General features: G+C 38.9%; 1 protein-coding gene across 8 annotated transcripts in view; it reads left to right on the plus strand.

Annotated features, from left to right (window-relative positions):
* The window catches only part of KIF12 (kinesin family member 12), a 521732-nt gene that overhangs the window by 73049 nt on the left and 426080 nt on the right, over positions 1–22603 (plus strand). For all 8 annotated transcript variants that reach the window (XM_044054389.1, XM_044054390.1, XM_044054391.1 and 5 more), the window contains one exon: positions 2478–2543. In XM_044054389.1, coding sequence (XP_043910324.1) covers positions 2478–2543 — 66 coding nt within the window. The remainder of the gene's footprint in view (positions 1–2477; positions 2544–22603) is intronic.

Consider the following 22603-nt stretch of genomic DNA (forward strand, 5'->3'; position numbering starts at 1 on the left):
AAGTGCAGAGAGGATTATTTTTTTTATTTATTATGTATTTATTTATTTTTGGAAAACATCTTTAAAACCGTTATATTGATCACACGCCCAGAAACACAGAAAAGTTATTGTGATAAGTAAACCACAGACTGCTGCAAGAAATCAAAGTCACATTAGCACTCTATGCTTACGTCTGAACCAATGAAGCATACCTGTCAATTCCAAAAGAATTGAAGTAGCTTAACAAGAAAGTTATTTGCAAGGTTACATGGCAGTTTATATTGGAAATAAGCAGAGATATTAAAAAAATCTCTGTTTCTCATAATTATGCTAAAAAAGTCTTCCAAGGTAAATACAACCTTCTAATTTAGCATGGAACCATATCTCTCAACCTTATAAGAAGAAATCTGGACAAAGCGAAAAATAAAAGTGTGACACAGGCCCAAAAATAGTTATGCATCACAGACACCATTGAAACAGCTGTAGCTGCAAACATTATATATCATGTATAATGTTTATATCCTATCATTGTCAGTTAAGCATTATATGGCTCATTCAATCCTGCCTTCTTTTGTGACAAAGAAAACCATGCTTTGAAATGACAAATGCATTAAAAATAATAAAACACATTGCATCCACATCCTGCAACTTCCTACCTGCAAACAACCACAGAGCTTTCACTGAAACTAGGGCTGCTTATTTCCTCAGAATGACAGCTCTCCCTAATTAAGTCTAATGGTATTCAATCTACCAGGATCTGGACTACCTGAAATAAATTAAATTATGGCATGTAAATTGCAAGTGCACTTTGTTTAATTAAATTATATTTCAAAGCCCACTTGCTGTATTTTTTCAGTAACATCCCAATATCCATTTCCAGGTCACTTTACAAGGCATTGGCAGTGGTAGACTTTGCATCCTCCAGATCTCAACAGGACCACACTTATACTGCTAACATTGTCCATTAAATGTAAATATCCATCCACTGTAAATGGCAAGAAGCTATGTCTTAAAAAATCTATTTTTGGCATGCCTAGTACCCAAGTATCAGGTTGAAACAAAGAAACATATTCTCCACAGTCTGCAAGTCTCTTTCTTTAATAATCATCTGCTGTTGCAGCACTCCCAACACAAACACACACATACACACCAAAACCCCCAACATTTAAAAAAGGACATTGTGCCCACCTGATTTGCCAGTATTGATGAGCCACCAAAGATAAGCTTACTGTTGTCCAATCTACCACTGCTTAGAACTCCCCAATGATAAAATAGTGCTGGGTGCTTTTTTGTTTGTCAAAAGAAAAAAAAAACTATATGCACACTGATGTTAGAGTTACAGGTCACGGGCGCGAAAATCCACTACTGACCCATTAACCCTAGGCTGCTGTCTCATTCTTACTCCCTGGAACTGCATTACCTTGGATGACTACTTTTATTTCCTAAGCAAAAGACACTAATTGGAAGAGGAGGCAAAAATTCAGACATTCTTCGAAAATCCATACAGTTGAGAGGTATGATTTCATATTCAATACAACACTCTCCCTGTCAAGAAAGCTGCAATTTAATGAAAGTGTACTTTTAATGTACGATATATTTGTGAGCTAACTTGTTGTGTTCAGTAGGTAGACTGATCGTCATTAGCCTCTTTGTGCATGTGTCTCTCTCTGTCATGCACACATAAACACACACACACACACACACACACACACACACACACACACACACACACACACACACACACACACACACACACACACACACAGTCTTCTACTTTCACACACAAACATTCTGTTTTCATGCATGGAGTCACTCACTCATTCCATACTTACCTATTAACACAGGTTAAGTGCTGTCTCTTTCAAAGGCAGTAGTGGCAAATCCATACACGAGTCCCTCTTCAGCAAGAACTCACACACACTGATTCTTTGGCATGAACACACAGACCCTTCTTTGCCGCAAAAAAATCAAAACTAGAAGGATGCTTTGGTGCATCTGCACACCGATGTTAGAGTTACAGGTCACAGGCGCGAAAAACACAACAAAAAAGTGTTTTGGGACATGCGTACATCGATGTTGGAGTTAGAGGTAGAGGGCCACATGGAAGAGCTCTGAGGGCCGCAGGTTGGACACGTCTAATTTAGAGCATGCAGTCACATTTTCATATAATCAGTTACTGGGAAGCCTGCCTTCATTAATCAACTAAGCATTAATGAAATGCTTTAGAGAGGACACTTAAAAAGGTATCTAGAGAAGCATTATTATTTGGGAAGTCTGGTGGGATAATGGACAGCCTGCCAGCTGTGCTGCTAGTACAAGGATTTAGAAGGATGAGCAACAGTAAAGGTGTAAATGGTCTCAACTGGTATTACGTCAGGCTGTTTGTGTAGAGGATAAATGGACTTCAGAGGCTTTTATGTTATCACTTTTTGTGTTTTCATTTGATTTAATTCCTACTAAACATTTAATGTCACCTACGTCTGTTTTTTTTTATCCAGGAAATATTCAAATGCTTCAGAGACCCCTGAGAATGTGAAGGAATCAAATGTCAGTGTGGTAGTCAGGTGAGGGGCATTTTTAATTACACTGTTTTGTTCAACTAATGAGATTGCTGCCAGATAAAAAATCAAGACAGTTCTGCTTAGCCATGAAACATTCTAAAGTTAGCATGACACCTGCCAGAATATTCTGGACATTTTAGTCACAGAACAGAAATGTGTTTTTAATTTGTTTAATCATTTGATGATCAGGTATGCAAATAACTGATACAAGAAGAGTCTCTTTTACAAATAAGAAAACATTGGGAATACAGAGTAACATAACGAATGGAATAAATTATACAATCTAATCATTATGGTCTTGTATTGGGCAGGCAATAAGAGCAGGGTTAGATATTACCTAACACATTACAATCTCGCCTAATGAACAGGAAGTGTGACATACAGAAGTAACACAGAAAGAAGAAAATGAGACAAGTTAAGATATGGCAGGAGTTAAAAGAGCTCAATATAAATGAAGTACATCCTATCTCAGTGACAGGACTAGGAAAGTCATTCTAATTAAGAACATTTTAAACATAATGCTCTGTTTACATTGTCAAAGGGGGAAGGAAACTAAAATAAAAGTAGTCAGACTGATGGCAGGGTAGACAGAAAATTTTGCATGTTAGTAACTGTTACCTTGATATCCGCAGTGGTGGTGCTGCGGTAGTGTTGTTGCCTCACAGTAAGACGCTGTCTGGTTCGATTCTCAGCTAGAGCGTCTTCTGTGTGGAGACATGCGTGAATGGGCGTACCTTCGTTGAAGGTTGTGCGTTAGGCCTGGCAAGCCAGTACGTAAAAATCAACTGCCAATCATTAGTGGACCGGAGTTCTGCTGTGGCGACCCCTAACCGGGAAAAGCCGAAAGACACAAACAAACAAAGTAACTGTACCTTGATACTTGCTTGGGCTCCTCAGGTACCAAGCCTGTATTACCTCAGAACAGAAAATAGACACTGAGATCCTTTTGGCCCACTTTCAGATGTCTGCATTATCAGCAACGACTTCTGCTATGTATGTTAATGGGGGACAACGTATGTGGTGCTTATTTTGCCTTAGAATTAATGCTACATATATTGTCAGAAGCTATACAAAGTTTTGATGAAGGTGAGTTCAAACAGTGGCAGGTGAAGTTTACCCCAGCATCACACAAACAGTAATTTGGAGTGGTTTCTACCTCAGTATGGTCCTCTGAGGAGGTTATCTTTTTACTTCACTGTGTGCTTGCCAATAGCTATTTTCTAAGAACAAGGCATTCTGCTACTGCCTCAAGATGCACCCAACTTGTCTGGACTGTTGACCACCCAGGCTGTGTCAGAAAAGCTGCTATGGACACCAGGCTTTAGAAGCAGTATGGTTTTTTCAGTGTTCTTTGTTAATATATCTGTACAGTAGATTTGGACTTGTGATGTTGCTGAATTCAAAGCACACACTGAGTACTTCAACAGTTCTCAATAATTACTTTGTCCTTCTATGGTGTGTGACTGTCTGTATCCAAACTTGTCTCCTACTATTAAAGGTTCCACCACTGAAGGCTAAAAGAGCTATTTATGCTTCTGCCTTCCTTATGGCTTTGCCACTGGGTACCTTGGTACAACTGGTACTTGCACTATTGATGCTGACTGCACATACTGTGCCACGCATTTGTCTCACTTCCTTTTCATTTTTTTATTGTTAGATCATTGTAAATGACTGAATCACATGTTCCTTGTTCTTGAGCTCAGACAAAGCTGATGAGTAATTATTAGTCATGGCATGTCTGTGGAAAGTCACTGAGCAGCAATTTCTGAGTCATTGTTAGTAGCTTCTGCAAAGATACAAACAATATTTAGAAACCATGTTGTAATGTAAAAAGTAGGTACATAAAAATGTAGGGTTCAAAACTTGGCTTTACACACTGCTTGCTGTTAGAATCCTTACTCTTTGTCATCACTTCTAGAAGAACACAACTGATCGCACATAATCCCTGACCACATTTTTGAAATCCCAAGTTCACTTCTCTTGTAGTACTTTATTTATTTATAGAAAGATGCAGTCACTTAGAGAATCATTTGAATGGTATAAGGCATAAAGGCATTATATGGATCTCCTTCACAAGAACGAAAGATCACAATACTGAAGACGAGAACTCCAAAATTTCATTTAAGTGAATGATCCCATAGCCGACATGTTTCCAATGGTAAGGAACCAGTTGGACAACAAGGGGAAATTTACCCTTTTCCCCACAGTAGTGCAATCCAGGAGTTGGTATATTTAGTAGGGGGGTGTGGGGGGCATAGCACCCCACCTGGGTAAGTTGGTACAATGTATTTTCTGTCAGTTGTTGGCCCAGCGGTCATTTACCATTGGGACTGTGTTGGCTATGTGGTTGTTTGTTCAAATAAAGTTTCAGAGTTCTTGCCTCGGCCTTCTCATCTTCGGTATTGCGGTCTTTCGTCCTTGTGAAGTAGACCCATATATATATATATATATATATATATATATATATATATATATACATACACACACACACACACACACACACACACACACACACATAAATTAGGTGTATAGCTGGTATAGTTGCAGCTGTTTTGCTGACCACAGATGATTGACAAAGCAGCTGATCACTATACTGCTGCGAGGTTGCTTGTTTATTGGGGAAGGGATTATGCTCTTACTCTGTTATTCTGCAATCTTGGATTTGGTATATATAAGTAAAATGGTATGGGATGCAGGAGGGGCTTGCCTCCCTGCAAATAAAATTGATTTTTAACCAAGGTTGTCTTCAAGCATGCATATTATGCTGTCAGTATTTTCTGACTTATCATTTTTGTCAGGTTTTATGAGTAGATATTATGTAAGGTAGCTCAGTTTATATATCTAATAGTAGTTTGTCCAGTGATCACAAAGGAAGATATAATTTATGCACTTGGTAAAGTCAAAAAGACATGTTCAATGGGATCTGATAATATCTCATGGCAGTTTACACACAATATTTTCTTTATACTGTAACACTACCTCTACAAATATTTAACACTTTTTCAAATGATTGGAAAAGGCATTTGCAACCCCAATTATAAAAGGAAAAGGAAATAAACAGGATGTGTCTAGTTATAGACCAATCAGCTTAATGTCCAACACTGGTAAATGTTTTGGAAGGTGCATTGTAAGATTGTTAATAGGAGATAACAAAAAGGATCTCATTAAGATAAGGTACAGCATGGATTCATCAAGGGATGCTCAACTTAAACATCCCATATAACTTTTCATGATAAACTTTCCTGTTTGTTGGATCAGGAGAAGAAATGTGTAGTGATTTATCAAAGGCATTTGACTCTATGTAACATAATCAGATTGTAAAGCACGTTTCATTTAGCTGTAAATCACTATATAGTAAAATAGATAGATGACTGGTTAAAGGAAAGAAAGCAGTGTTTTCAAATGTGTGTACATATATGCGTGTGTATATTATAAACAGTGTGCATTTTGTGTGTGTGTGTGTGTGTGTGTGTGTGTGTGTGTGTGTGTGTGTGTGTGCACTTTAGAATGAGCACATGGGCTGGATTAAATCCTTATATGAAATATGAAATAATGGACCAATAGTGAGTTTTCTTTAAGGCAAATATACAGTGTCTTTGCTTAAGAAGAAGATGATATAATGGGTAAGATGTATAAACAGATAATAAACATTTAGATAACAAAGAACAGGAGGATAGGACTTGAAGGTCAGATAAAAAATGATAAAGGGGATCTTAAAAAAATATAAAGAAAGATAAACGGGATCTTGAAAAAAATATAGTATGTAATTATGGAGGTTATAGGCCTGAAGTAGTTTACAAATATCTCTGAACATAAACAGTCTATAACACAGATAAGTAAATTTACATTCCGCTTAGCGGCTATATTGGTTAGGTATGCTATTTTGCTGTAAGTTGTTTCAGAGTTTAAGGAAATGCAGACATTATTTAAATTCTGGATATCTGACACATCCTACTACCATTTTATTTATTTATATTATTTACCCTTTGTTGATTGGCTTACTCCTACTAGGCCAGTATCCTCTTTTCAGAAGAGACATGTGGTAGTATTCATACTGACTATGGTAAACTTGGCTATGACACTATGGAATTTCCTGTACTCCTTTTGATAAGTTTCTTTTGATCTTGTATATCCATCAGGCAACTCAGCTTGACTCTTTTGAAAACAACCTAGCTTTTATGTGTACATTTCTGTAGTGAATACTGAGAGCCTTTTCTGACTGGTTCAGGCTATACGAGGAGACTTGTCCCCAATGAAGCATGAGGCAAAAGTGAAATAATATGGAGTAATTTGCAGATGGAACTGTGAGAGGAGAGAAAATATTTTTGTAAGTTTATTGGTAGTACACTGCATGCCATTGTCAACTAGGTTGTAGCATGGTATCTATTTTTGTAAGGGGATTGCACCATATGAACCTGACAGCAGCAAGCTGAAATATACTAAAGTGACCACTCTTTATGTATTTATTTCATTTATTTGATCACAGTCAGATATCTGAGATGTACACAGTGGTATAAATTTTTGTAAATAATGGGCACATTTGTGTGTGTGTGTGTGTGTGCAGGTAGGTTGCATTGTATGCTTCTGACAATAGCATGCTGAAATACATTACTGTGGCCATATTTATTCTTTCATTTGATCAGAATCAGACATTTAGACAGTTAGTAAAATGGCTATAATTGGTGGTAAATCTGTATGTGTGTGAATGCATGTGTGCATGTGTAAGGGTTGCCACAAATTACTGTAGCCAGATAATGATGACGATGATGATAATCATACTTTAGAATCATATATCTGAGGATTACATGGTCAACAAAAGGCTGTAATTGCTAAGTATGAGGGCTCTCTGTTTATGAAAATATTTGAGTCTGCTTTCATTTGCTCAGGTCAAACAGTCATTAATCTGTCTTTCCAGGATTACTGTTTATTTATGTGAAGTAAGTTGGAATACATTTCTATGACTGCTGTTTATGTGAAATATATGGTGAAATACATTACTGAGACCAGTATTTGTATCCCACTCAGAGATCAGAGGTGTATGCAGTCAGAAAAGTGACTATAGATGCTGAGTACAGTCTATGAATGAAAATTAATAGATATTGCCAGGCCATTAGTGGGAATAAAATTCTGAGATACAACACACTTGATATCTCTAAATGATTTATCAATTATTTAATATTCAAAACATTTTCCATGCAAGTATTTTAACTACACAGTTATTATAGATAGGAGACAAGATGATACAATTTCGACTAGGAGCAAGAATGCACTGCCGTGTAATACATGTATAATCCCAGCCTACCCTGTGATGTATTTTTACTTACATTATAAGAGAAATTACAGATGACTAGTCATACTACCCCATAGTAATATAGGAGTGTCTAAACATTCTTACATGTTCTTCTGTTGATACCAGGCAAGTAACATAAGGATGTATCTGCTTTTTCTAGCTTTCTTTTCTTGTCACGTTATATTGGAGACAGAATGTTCTGTCTTATGCCTTTGTTTTTCTGCATGTAGTAAAAGTCAGCACAGAAAGACAGAATGTCTGCTAAAAATGCATTGTTGTCATGTTTCTTGACATAACAGAATTTATACAGAATATGAAGTCACATACTCAGGTGTGGCTGAATAGTGAAAATGACGTTGCTTGTCAGCCTGACTTGTAATTGCAGTTAGGAAAAAACATACAAAATCAATTTCAAATGGGCAGATGCATATTACATCTCACATTAACATAACATTCTGCTCATGGATTTGCTAGGGTTCAGTCTTTTCACTCACATTATGATGAAAGGGATAGCATCAGCAGGGCAACGTGTGTTAGTGGCTACCTTTGGTGCCAGTGTCTACTTTGTTGTGGGTCACTGTCCTCTTCACAGATGGGTATGTTAGTCGCTAGCATACCACTGCTTCTACAACCAGGACAATGTTGACCACTACTATGTAGATAAAGTTACCACATAGCAGTTGGTAGACCTATGCTACCCTCACATGGAATCAAGGGAAATGAATGGAATGCCCATCTGAGTGGACATGAATGTCTAACATTAACTATCCTTTTTATGGAGACATTTCACCATCCAATAGGAGACAGCTATCAGTGCACATGATGTATTTTTCTGAAATGAAAATAAAAATGCTGCACCAGTTTTGATGAACTGTGGATTGCAAACGCATTAAGGATATGAATTAAAGCATCAAAGCATAAGATGTGGTTCCATCAGCATAACTACAGATCATGTTCAAAAACTACATGTAAAATTCCATTTTTAATTAAGATCATAATGAACTGGAATGGATTTCAAAAGAGATCAGCTAAACCTATTAACATAAATATATCAAGGAAACAGTTTTGTTCAGCTCAGAGCTTACTAGGGTTTGCCAGGCCTGTACCATAATAGGACAGGACTATGGTGCCCCTGCACTGGCCCAGTAATCAATGAGCCTTAATCCTCTCCATTAACACCAGTTAGGGATGTGCACATTGGGAGGATGATAAGTACACACACACACTGTAAAGTACAATTTTCCTTAAGGGCACACAGAGATCACAGTTAGTCTGGGGCTGGTCTCTCCCTCTCTCTCCAGATCCCCAATAAGACTCTCCACTGACACAGCTATAGGGTTAAGATCTCAGCTGAGTGGTCAAGCCAAAACCTCCAGCACCCTCTCTGTCCAAACAGTGCTTCGTATCCCTGCCCAAGTAGCTGACACACACTTTGAGATTTGATTTATATACAAACACACAGACACTCCTGGGGAAAGCTGGCACAGGTTCACTAGCTATGCCCCCTTCTGCCCAGACTATAGGGAAGTACCAGCTGCCACAAACGACTACTTATTACCTACTATAAGGCCCTTACAAAGGGTGACTAATTCTACTGTGTAATGTTACTATTATCCAAATGGTAAGTGTGTCCAAGACTAAGGCTATTTAAGAGTGGCCTGTACAGTGTTACCAAATGCATATGCAAGTACGCTAAGAGCTTAAATATCTCTAAACAAAACTAGCTACAATTAAAAGGTTTAAATATATTTAATAATAAATAACAAAAGCACAAGATAATACTCTAACTCAATACAGTGACAACAGAGTTCCGAATCACAGGAAATACTTTAAAACAACATTGCTGGACAGTCTCACATAAATACAGAAAACATCTAGACTGATCTTAGTATTTTCCTATCTATCTCTAAGAGAGATACTATGATCTAAGTCTTACTTACAGAGCAACGCAAATACAAGTGCTGAAGATGGATGTGTTCAGATTCAGAGACAAATACAAAATGCCCAGACTTTCTCTCTGAGATAGTTCTTAAATTAATAATACACATTACTGCTGGGTTAGCTAGATGACATCACTATTTGACACTTGCCTCTAGTTCCCAGGCTAAACAGATACCAATGGAATTTAACATGCCTCTATGAAAAATACTTCTCTCTTAGAAGCTGACACATATCTCTTAGAAGCTTGCCTGAAACTGGAAGTCGTAAAACAATTAACAGTTTTACATTTTAAACCTAGTAATTATTTCTGTCCTAAGACAATAGAAAGAAACTCTAGCTGTAGACATTCTGTTTTCTAGATGTAGTAAACACAATTGTAAAACTCTTTACTTATTTCCTCAGAGTTTGCAAGTTAACTCTGTATGTCCCAGTTATTACTATGAAAACATACATTTGCACAGGCGTATAGTCCATATACATTTCTGTTCTTTTTCAGCAGGGTGCACTGTGGTTACAGTTTTGAAGCTCAGCACATAACATACAGGTTACTTACAGTTGTAGACAAGCATATGGATCGTATTAATATCTACAATGGCATAAAATTATTTACAAAATTCTAGCTAGCTGGTCTGACAGCCTCCACATTTCTTCCCCCACAAGAACTCAATCTAGTTTTTCAAGTGACCCTTGAGAAACATTGCTTGAGAGGGTTGAGTCTATCTTGGAATACCTTACCCAAGTCACTGTCTTAAGAGCCCATCTGCATTGGCATTGCTAAGCCCAATGCGGTCATGCACTGTCATATCATATCATATGCTTGAAATCCTAGTCTTCACCTTAATAACTTGGAATTTTGCTGGCTGGCTCAATGTAGCCATGTTAAGGGATTGTGGTCTGTAACTACAGTGAATTTCCTTCCATACAGATAAGCCTGAAGGTTCTGCGGTAGCCGCACTATGGCTAGACATTCCTTTTCTACAGCTGCATAGCCTTCCTCCCTGGGCTGGAGCCTATGACTGAGATAAACCACTGGGGGCTCTTCTCCCTCTGAAAAAATCTAGATAAGTACAGCCCCCACCCCATGGTTCGAAGCATCCACCTGCACAACAAATTCTTTGCTGTAATCTGTACTGGCTAACACAGGGGGTTCTCCCAAAGCTTCTTTAAGCTTCTGGAATGCCTGCTCACATGCTGGGGTCCACACTACCTTTATCTGACCTGTTTTTCCTTGTCAGGTCTGTGAGGCGAGCAGCTATGGTTGTATAACTGGGGACGAACTTTCTGTAGTACCTTGCTGTCCCTAAAAATGCCCTCACCTGCTTTTTGGTAACAGGTGCAGGCCATGCCTGAATGACTTCTACTTTGGCAGGTTCTGGCTTGATCTTACCACTCCCCACTCTATTTCCCAAGTAGGAGACCTCTGTCATACCCACCTGACATTTGCTGGGCTTAATGGTCAACCCTGCCTCTGTAGTTTGCCCAGCACCTACCTGACATGTTGAAGGTGCTCTTGCCAAGAATGGCTGTAGATGGCAATATCATCCAGGTAAGCAAGGGCAAAATATCCTGCTCCTGCTAGGATACAATCTACTGGCCTCTGGAAATTCACTGGGGCATTTTTCACCCCAAAGGGCATATTTGTGAACTCAGACAAGCCAAAAGGAGTCACAAAGGCTGACCTCTCTCTAACACTGGGAGTCATAGTCACCTGCCAGTAACCCTTGGTAAGATCAATAGTGGTAAGATACTTAGCCCCACCCAGCTACTCTAGGGCTTCATCTGTCCTAGGCATGGGGTAAGCTTCTGACTCTGTGTGACTATTTAATTTACTATAGTCCAGACAGAACCTGGTGCTGCCATGGTTCTTTGGTACCAGCACCACTGGGGAGGCGCATGGACTGCTGGACTCATGAATTACCCCTAGTTCCAACATTTCCTATATCTCCTCCCTCAGATTTTGTTTGACTCTCTCAGGCACCCTATAAGGGGCCTGCTTAATAGGCCTTTGGGGTCCTGTATCCACATGGGGCTGCATCAGGTGGCTGCACCCTTGTTTCCCAGTGAACATGTCCCCAAAATTCTGTAACATTGCTTGGATTTCTCAAACTTGGGTAGGGGATAGCTGTTAGACATTGCTACCCCTTCCACTGAGGTATCAGTCCGAGCCTCACTGAGGAGATCAGTCACCAGATCTCCCTATGACTCCTCCTGCAATCCACTGCAAATACTCAGCACAAGGGCCTCATCATGGTAAGGTTTCATCATGTTAACATGGTACAATTTGTGCCCCTGCCTCACTGTCAGCCTGTGTACTACTACTCACCTTGGCCCTTGCAGTCACTCTGCCCAAGGGAACATCAATACCCATAAACAGCTGTGGCTCGCCTTCAGTCTCACGGATACAGGGTAACTCCGTCCCTGACATAACCACCTCACCAGTCCTGGCTACAAGTGTACGGTCTGTTTGGGTCTCCCCCAGGCTACCAGACCCACATGCTTGTCTCCATGCCTGACTGCGTGTAACTGCATGAACACATGGTACTGCATTATCAAAATCATTCCGTATCAGAACATCTGCAGGGTGGTAGTTTGGTACCCTTGTTGTCTCAAGACAACATACTGTTGGCATTTTGTCATTCCCACTCACTGTCTCTCCCACCTTTTGTTCCCCACCTTGCCTCCGTGGACATCTGTATGCTACATGGCCACACTGGTTGCATTTAAAACATTTAACCCTAGGTCCTGGATATGTACCTGGACTAGTGGCTTTCCCTGCTACTGGCGGATTCTGTTGGGGCAGTCTGGGCTGCCCACCATGGGTTCCCTTAGCAGTACTGGGTGTCCCTTTCCTGTGCAGGAATACACTGCTTGCTAGGTATAGGTCTCCCTTCTTCCCCAACTCTTCTACAGTAAGGCATTGTCTATCAGCTAACCAGATTCTCATGTCCTCAGGCAAAGTGCTAAGGGCTTGTTCCCTCACCAAAAGGTCTGCAAGCCCTTCAAAAGTGGTGACCTGACATCCACTCACCCACCTATGAAAATAAGTGCTTAGTACAGCAACATATTCACACACTTTCATCTGCCTTGCATCTCTGCTCACAAAACTTTTTCCTATAAGCTTCAGGTATTAGCTTAAAAAATTCTAGCAAACAATTCTTTACAACATTATAATTTAGACAGTCATTATCAGACAGTTTGGACAGAGCAGTTACATCTTTAAGATGGATTAAGGGGGTCAGGAACCGTACCCCGAGCCCTTGGTCAACATCATACTGTTTACATACCCTATCAAACATATGAATGAAACTATCAAAATTATCCCCCCTCTGTAAATTGTGGAAGAAATTTATTGACCTTTGTTGCTTCTGGGGTTCAGTTACTCCCTTCCCCATTACCTCCATGACTCTGGCAAAGAGTCAGTATCTCCTTTTCATGTCACCTCTGCCTCTCCTTCTCCTCAGCTTCCAGGCAGAGCAGTTTCTCATTTTTCTTGTCTCTAGATGCCTCAATCTCTCTGCTGCCTCTATTTCCAAACACTTGGCCTCTAGCTCAAGTCTCTTTAACTCCAGATGGATTTTAAGTCGTTTGTGGAAAGGTTGACCTGTCCATTTTCTGAGTGCTGTACATCTCCATGGCCAGTCTGATTGTCCTTGTGGTTGCTATTCTCTGATGCAGCTGTGAATAAAGCTGCAGTCATGTTTGCCTTTGTAAGGTTGGCATGCAGCAGTCCTTTAGCCTAGCACATCTCAGCCAACTGTCTCCTTGTCTGCTTGCCATACACCTCTACTGACATGCTTGCCTGCTCTCCTTGACTAACTAAGCTAACAAAAAAAAAACAATTGTGATATGACCTCTGAATGTTCACTGCATGGCTGATTAAGAGTACAAGCACCTTCAGTGATTACTGTACACAAGCTGCAAGAATTCAATATCCACACCACTACAAACCAATTAATATGTGATGTGGCTATCTCACCATTATCAACCAATTAATATCCCACCACTGCCAAACAATTAATATGCAATGCCCCTGCACTGGCCCAGTAATCAAGGAGCCTCAATCCTCACCACTAACACCAATGAGGGATGTGCACATTGGGAGGATGACAAGTACACGCACAGTAAAGTACAATTTCCCTTAAGAACACACAGATCACAGTCAGTCTGGGGCTAATTTCTCCCTCTCTCTCCAGATCCCCAATAAGACTCCCCACTGGCACAGCTATAGGGTTAAAATCTCAGCCAAGTGATCAAGCCAAAACCTCCAGCACCCTCTCAGTCCAGCCAGTGTTTTGTGTCCCTGCCCAAGTAGCTAACACACACACACTTTGAGATTTCATTTATATACAAACACATGGACACTCCTGGGGAAGGCCGTCACAGGTTCACTAGCTTTGCCCCCTTCTGCCCAGACTATACGGTAGTACCAGCTGCAACCAACCACTACTTATCAGCTACTGTAAGGCCCTTACAAAGGGTGACCAATTCTACTGTGTAATGTTAGTATTATCCAAATGGTAAGTGTGTCCAAGACTAAGGCTATTTGAGAGTGGTATGTACAGTGTTACCAAATACATATGCAAGTACTCTAAGAGCTTAAATATCTCTAAACAAAAGCAGCCACAATTAAAAGGTTTAAATATATTTAATAATAAATAATAAAAGCACAAGATAATACTCATTAACTCAACACAGTGACAACAGAGTTCAGAATCACAGGAAATACTTTAAAACAACATTGCACGACAGTCTCACATAAATACAGAAAACATCTAGACTGATCTTACTGTTTTCCTATCTATCTCTAAGAGAGATACTATGATCTAAGTCTTACTTACAGAGCAAAGTAAATACAAGTGCTGAATATGGATGTGTTCAGATACAGAGACAAATACGAAATGCCCAGACTTTCTCTCTGAGATAGTTTTTAAATTAATAATACACATTACTGCTGGATTAGCTAGATTGCATCACTATTTGACACTTGCCTCTAGTTCCCAGGCTAAACAGATACCAACAGAATTTAGCACGTCTCTATGAAAAATACTTCTCTCTTAGAAGCTGACACTTATCTCTTAGAAGCTTGCCTGAAACTGGAAGCCGTAAAACAATTAACAGTTTTACATTTTAAACCTAGTAATTATTTCTGTCTTAAGACAATAGAAAGAAACTCTAGCTGTAGACAGTCTATCTTCTAGCTGTGGTAAACACAATTGTAAAACTCTTTACTTACTTTCTCAGAGTTTGCAAGTTAACTCTGTATGTCCCAATTTCTATTATGAAAACATACATTTGCACAGGCATATAGTCCATATACATTTCTGCTCATTTTCCAGCAGGATGCACTGTATGTAAATTTTTGAAGCACAGCACATAACATACAGGTTACTTACAGTTGTAGACAAGCCTATAGATCATATTAATATTTACGATGACATAGAATTATTTACAAAATTCTAGCTAGCTGGGCTGACAGACTTCACAAGCACCTAATGAATATTGCTAAAATGCTTACTTTTAGTGGTAAGTGTCCTGCAGATGTTTCTGCAGAAACTTAATGTGAAATTAAACCATCACTAGAATGATGTAGAAGAGAAATACTAACATCAGGGCATGCTAGTTAGTTAGATTTTCTGTTACCTTTCTTTGTTAACTGTTCCCATATTTAAAAATTATCAGCTGGAGTACACTGAATGGATAATTGTACCTTCTGCTATTACTTATGAAGTACAACAGTGTATTGACTAGTATGAAATATGTGTGTTGGACTCATAAAGTACTTTGGTAATTATATTTTTTTACCTTTGCGTCACAGCATATGGTAAATAAGGTAATGAACAGCAGTTTCACCCCACTGGTGAGCATTTCTTTCTTTGCTTTATTAAATAAATATATTATATTTTTGGCATGCTCATGCCACTGATTATAAACAGTGAACTTTAACCTCAGTGGCATGAGAACAGGGAAAGCATGACTTACACCCACAGACTCTAATGGGCACATCACTGCACCTGCACTGAGACATGTCTATTAAAATCTATGGATGCAACTTAGTCTATCCCAATGGTGACATCACCAATAGATTTGCTAAATTTTATTGGGCTATGCTTTAATAAAAAGCTTAAAGTACAATTGAAAAATGTTAAGTATGAGGGGAGATTATTGTGGCACTTAACTCACCAGATACTGCAATGCATATATGAATTTCAGTTATCAGGACAGACTGGCAGCCCTCCCTTTGTGCTCATTTTCTTATAGACTCTTCCATGGGAATTCAGCCCTTTTTCATCTCCTCTTCTTAAACTTCAAACAATGGACAAATAAAACACACTGGTGTTATAGTTTTATATCCCAATGCATACTCGAAATCTGGAGCAAAATTCCACTGTATGACAAGTAGAGTAGCAGCCTTGTCTGTTTCAAGGTAAGCCTAGAAAATTGGAGAGGCAGCCTGAAATTCTCCCCTGGTCTATTTTGCATTTCCCTCCTTGAGGCTGGAGGGAACTTTTGAACATGGGTTTTTGATTAACCTTGTAATCATCTGCAGAGTGATTGCCCATTACTTACAAATGAACCCTTAAACATACTAGATGCCCTCCTTGAAAAATATACAAAAATCTAAAAGTCTTTGCATGGTTCACAGAATCAGAGGTCCAGAAAATTAAAAGTTCAGTACCTATCATAACAAACACAATCTGGAAACCTACAATAAGTTTAGAAGAGGCAGAGGAACCCTAGAAAAAATACTGGAATGGGAGGTGTCACAGAACTGACAGAATCAGTAAGCCCTAGCATGTTAACTGAGCTAGAGACCCCAAAACAGAATTGAATGATCCATGGGGCACACGGTAAGATGACAGGAGTTAGAGGCTACACTTAATGAAGAGAATGTGCTCCTAGCAAGAATATCTGCGTCAACAAATCATGATAGAGTTGAACTGATCACGGATCTCCAGCTGAACTGCATGAGTCATGGAAGTTATGTCAGGTATCCATGTACTTAGGATAGTAGTAAAATTAACAGGGAAGTCACAGGAGAGTTTATGAAGTTATGAGGTGTCACCCCATATAAATGAGTTCAGCTTGTGTAGTCACAATCTGAATTTATTTTTCTGTACAAGAAGTGCAATTATTAGTCACTGGAGTTCTTCATCATATTGTATAAATTGGTAACAGCTGAGTTATTGCAGCAGTGAGTGTTACACAACATTTTGCATTTCTGAATAACTTTTAACAAAACTGTCGAATCAGCTTTGCTTGTAGCTTATCTGTGTGTGTGTGTGTGTGTGTGTGTGTGTGTGTGGGGGGTGATGCTGGTAATCAGCAACTTGGCAACAGCAAAGCTTACAGGCTGGAGCCAAAAACTATCTGGGCTCAGCACAGATGGTCAAGATGCAAACTCAGATCATTAAAGATCAACTGCCAGAAACTCAGGATATAAAAAAAGCTAATTCAAACAATCATGTAGCTGCAAAGCAGAACTATATTTAAGAGTTTTAGTAACTGCTTATACAATGTGCTACTTGCTGTATTAAATGCACTATAAAACACAGCAGTAGACCTGTGTTTTTCAAGAGAGCAATAGGCAAGAGGGGGCTGGAATTTACTGGAGAAAACTGGCAAAGGAACCAAAGTATTGGGAACAAATAACTAGAGAGGGAAAAGTAATAGAGTAGTAATAGGCCAGGCAGACATTTGGATTGCAATCTAGAGACTGCCTTCCCTATCAGGGATTGATAATAGAGTGCAGACAAAGGGAAAAGGATACGGTAATCCTAAATGAAAGGCCTGCTCTGGTAGAGTTTTTAACTGAATCTAGAACAGAAGCTGATGTTAAAAAATGATTAATTAGTAGGGCATATAAAATATTTGAATGATAAGTATATGAATCAATCAGGGGAAGTTAGAAAAGATTGGGAAGAGAGACTGGATAAACAAATCACATGGAAACCATGGGACGATATATGTATTGCTCCCAAATGTGCAAAAAAGTCTAGAAAATTTAAGATTTTTGCTAGTTTGTCAGAATTAATTTGTGAGCAAATGGGTGTAACTAAGGAAATTATTTTTTGAGCTCAGATATATAACCTGAATTGCCTAGACATCGTAAAGCCTTGTTAGGTTTTAATTCTGGTAGCTGCCAAAAAAGCAATTACTTGAAAATGGAAATCAAAGTGTAAACCGACTATATTTGAAGTAGTAAATATTGTAACATAGATAAAAGGACTAGAAATGGGATCTTTAGAAATGGGTAGGAGCAAATTACATAGAACAAATGGAAATTGTGAAAATAATACATGCAGAATAATGTTTTGGAGGAGGAGTGAGGTTTATGGGAAGGCAAGAATTGATCAATTTATGTAATGTTGGATTAATGACAATTGTATAAAGAATATATGTGATGTATGATGTTTGTAACCGAACATGTTAACATGGTTTGTTTTCTTTTATATAAATGTATGTTTGCCTATGTCTTAAGTGATAATTCAATAAAGGTGTTAAAAATAATAATAATAATAATTGCAGACCTATGCTACATGCAAGCTACTGAAAATGGGCAATAGAAATGCACTAATACTTGACATCTGTCTAGTGCATGTACCTCTCAACCTCTAAACACAAGAAATCTAGAGAAAACTAAAATAATGTGGGAACAAAGGTCCAAAATTAGGGACCGATTTTAAAATATTGCTCTTTCAAACTCGGAAAGTAGCTAGAATAGCATGTTTTGAATTAGCATGCATTTTACGAAGGATGCAGTCTGAAACTCCAGTGAAACTGAAATGTATGTCATTATTTTCTGACTTCAGCTTTCAATTATTTTCAAGAAAACCACAAATTTTATGGGGAACAGACCAAAAATATGAGTCAAAAATCTGGGCATTCTTCAAATATTTCAGCAGTTGAAAGGTGTACTAGTGCAGCTGAAGACGTTTTAAATCTTGTTCATATTCTATTTATCTTGTAAACATGTTCTTATTTTTGAAGTATTTCAACAATCAGGCAAATCAGCAAGAATTGCTTAGCCTCATATGAAGGATTACCTTTGGACGAACAACATTTAGCTGACAGGATGTTTGTAGCTTGAGTGGTTAATGAGGTATTATACGTTTTAAAGGATTCATAGGAATTTTAAGGGAGTTTAGTCTCATGACCATCAATGTCAGCCAATACCCACTCTCAGGCTGTGTTACTTTTCTCATGGAGGACTAGGCTAGTTAATTTTAGGGTAAATATGTGGGTACCCATCCAGTCAACCAGGTTCTGTTTGAAGGACAATAATATATTGTTCTGCTTAATCTGCAGGGGTAGAAAATTTACAGAGATGACAAAGGTTCTGCATAATGATTCTCTCTCTCCATTGCATTTTATTTATCTGATAGTGAATATTTAGATCCCCGGTTCTGGTGGTTGCTAAGCTATTAGTCTTTCAGAAATATTGGAGATCAAGTGCTGCAGGGTCTGTAATAGTGCAGTAGATGATGTACAGATCACCCCTTAAGAGTCTATAATATTCTGTAAAGGGGTAGAGCTTCTAGCCTCTCTTAGTAGCTCAGGATCTTTAAGCCTGAAATTTTAGGAACCTCTGGAGATTCTCTAGTTGTTTGATTTACTGAGGTAGACACACCCAGAAGGGGGCATTGTACTTTATAACTGGACTAATCAATACTGAATATAAGGGAACAGTGGTATCTTTACAGCTGGATGACATACCCTTGGCTATTAGTCATGCTAAGTAGAAGTATTTTCTGACTACAATTGCTGCATAATGATCGAAGGAGAGGGAGCTGTCAATCCAGGTACCCAGATCCCTGACAGCATTTTCATTTAACAGTGGAGTGTTGTCTATATTATATGTTGAGGTCAGGGGGTTGTTTGCCAAATAAATGATATGATACTTCTTTACTTTTAATTTGAGCCCATTTTAAGTACTTTATATATTATATTGTGTCAAGTTCTTTCTGAAGGGAACAGATGTCAGAGGGAGTATTGATAATAACAGACAATCATCTGCAAACTTAATTAAACTGAGGTCATGGTTCTTCATTTGGAAATCAGAGAAGTAAATTCCAGAAAGGAATGGCCCCAGTACAGAGCCCTGAAGGACTCTGCTGGTTATCTTCATACTTCCTGATAAGACAACTATCTCATGAACTACGAGGACTGTATTGTTTAGTCAGTTTACTCTGCATCTTAGCACATAAGGATCTATATTTAAAGCATTCAGATTGTTTACAATGCCTGCATGAGATATGATAACAAAACCTTTGACTAGGTCAGATTTAACTTTTTAAATACCATGATCACTGTCAACAGTTTGTGTGACCCTCTCAAAGTTAACTAGATTTAATATGCAGGATCTCCATACCATTCAACTGTCCAGATTTTTGCAAAATGTCCAGATTTTTGCCTCATATTTTTGGTCTGTTCCTCATTAGATTTTTGGTTTTCTGGCAAATCACTGATGATTGAAGTAATTAAATAATGACATACATTTGAATTTCAGTCTTCATATCCTTCATAAAATGCATTCTAACACACACCCTGTTATTCTAGTAACGTTCTAAGTTTGCAAGAGCAATATTTCAAATCTGTCCCTATTTTGGGGCCTTTGTCCCCCCATTATTTTAGCCTTTGTCCAGATTTATTGTACTAAGAGGTTGACAGGTATGAGGATCTCCCTTTGATGAAGCTGAACTGCTGAGGGTATAGCCCATTGACACTTTTTTATATAATAATTGATGAAATAATTTTTAATATGCTTATAGCTGTGCAGAACAGGCCTGTAAGGCTGCTGGATCTAGAGTTACTAGGGTTCACGGCAGGGTCACCCTTTTGCAGCTGTATCACTACTATTGTGTGCTATGAGTTTAAGTTAAATGATTTGAGGAGGGTATATGTGAGTTCATGTTTGACACCATTTAACAAACATCTGAGTATGATCTCAAATTCCATAGAGGAAGTATTTTGGGAATTTGATAGCACATATTCAACATGTCCCTTGGTGATAATAAGGAGTGCAAAGGATTCTGGGATACTGAGAGTTTGGATAGATGTTTCAGGCGTGAATTTTCCACTAAATATGTCAGCTAGTATATTAATAATGTTTATTAGGTCAGACGGGGTATTCCAGTTAAGTTTGGATGGTTTACCTATGAGTCGGTGATGTATGTTAGTTCAATATGGCTCCACCATCCACAACCCCTAAATTATATATACTAACTGCATGGTTGCACCATTGTTGAAAAAATGTGGAAAAAACACAAACCCCAGGATTCATGAAAGCTAAAACCCCATGCAGAAACAGTGTAGCAGCTCCTGCATGGAGTTCGGCCGCCGAGAAATTCAGCAAACAGCTGATCCGACATGCACAAGCCTGTCTACACTGTTCCTGCATGGAAGACCGTACAGCATGCTAATCACCTCATTTGCTGGTGAAAACCATGCAAATGAGGTGAATTAGTGATTCAGGAAGCTGCCAGGTCTCCCTGCAGGAATAGTGTTAGTGCAGAAATGTGTTCAGTTACTAACTGAACACATTTCTGCAAAAAAGAAAACAGAGGCATGACAGCACAAATAAAAGCATGTATTCACATCTGTAGGTATGCCAATGGCCAAATAAATGGCTATTGGCATGAATAAATGTTTAATTTTAATATAAAATAACTTTATTTTTGTGGCAGATCTTGGCCGTTTAAGCATAGCGCAGCGGCGGGCAAACACGATAGTGCCGAAAATAAAAAAAAATGTGAAAACCCAAGTTTAAAGAAAATCTGCATTTTTCCATTATAGTCTATGGCATGCAGAATCAAAACAATACCAGGGGAAAGCCTCCATGTCAGTGCAGTATCTATGGGCTAAGGCAGTGGAGTATGCAAATGAGGGGAAATTTACTGAAGCACAAAATATTCTAAGTCCAAAACCTATACCTAACCATGTAGGTGCTAGAACAGGATCATGTAGGCAGGAGGAGCAACTAACATGAAAAGGGGGTGTGTTATGCTTGCTGTAAGTACATTGGAGCTCTGTTGGCCGGGTTTGCACTTAGTTAAGCACAGCTAAGCAAGGGTGTGTGTCTGAGACTGTAATGTCTTACACCATGAAATGAAGAGTGTGTCCAGGGAGGGACATTTCTGCTAAAACCTGTTTAACTTAGCTAAACGGGTTTGTGCGGCATGCACTGGGACTTAAAAAAAACACAGAAAATGGTAGCACTGTGTATATGTAAACAAGGGGTTGTGTCCAAGGCTGTATAGCCTTGATTACATTGCCTAAATGGGTTTGCATGGTGGGCATCAGGATTTAAACCACAAAAAATAAAAAAAATACAGGAAATGGCAAGTGGAACAAGAAAAAAGGGAAATAGCAGAATAGAGGCACTCAGATACAAGTAATAGAGCTGGCAGGTGGAAAGTATCATACCCAGCCAATCACACTGGCAGCATCTGCAGCACACCACTATAAACTATGCAAACACCTTTCAGTCTGGTTGTTCACACAAATTCTACACCACCGGTGTACACAGATGGGGAAATGTTAGGGGTTGCTGTTATACCCTCATACATCAGTATGTGCAAGAAGCTGAGGGTGGCGAAGAGGACAATGCTGACAACCACCCCAGACTTATGAGGAGAAGAGTGCTTAGGACCAGGGTAACCTACCAGAGGCTACGTGATCTGGAGATAGTAGAGCACTACAGGGTGGATAGGGGCATACTGCAGTAAATTGTGGAGCTGTGCCGGCCTCACCTCACATCCAGAACAAACAGAGGGGAACCCATCCCAGTGGATACCAAGGTATGTGTAGCTCTAAGAACACTAGCTACAGGTAC

The sequence above is a fragment of the Protopterus annectens genome, chromosome 13.part0, assembly GCF_019279795.1.
Source record: "Protopterus annectens isolate FY-2018-M chromosome 13.part0, PAN1.0, whole genome shotgun sequence".
In the NCBI taxonomy this organism is placed as follows: Eukaryota; Metazoa; Chordata; order Ceratodontiformes; family Protopteridae; genus Protopterus; species Protopterus annectens.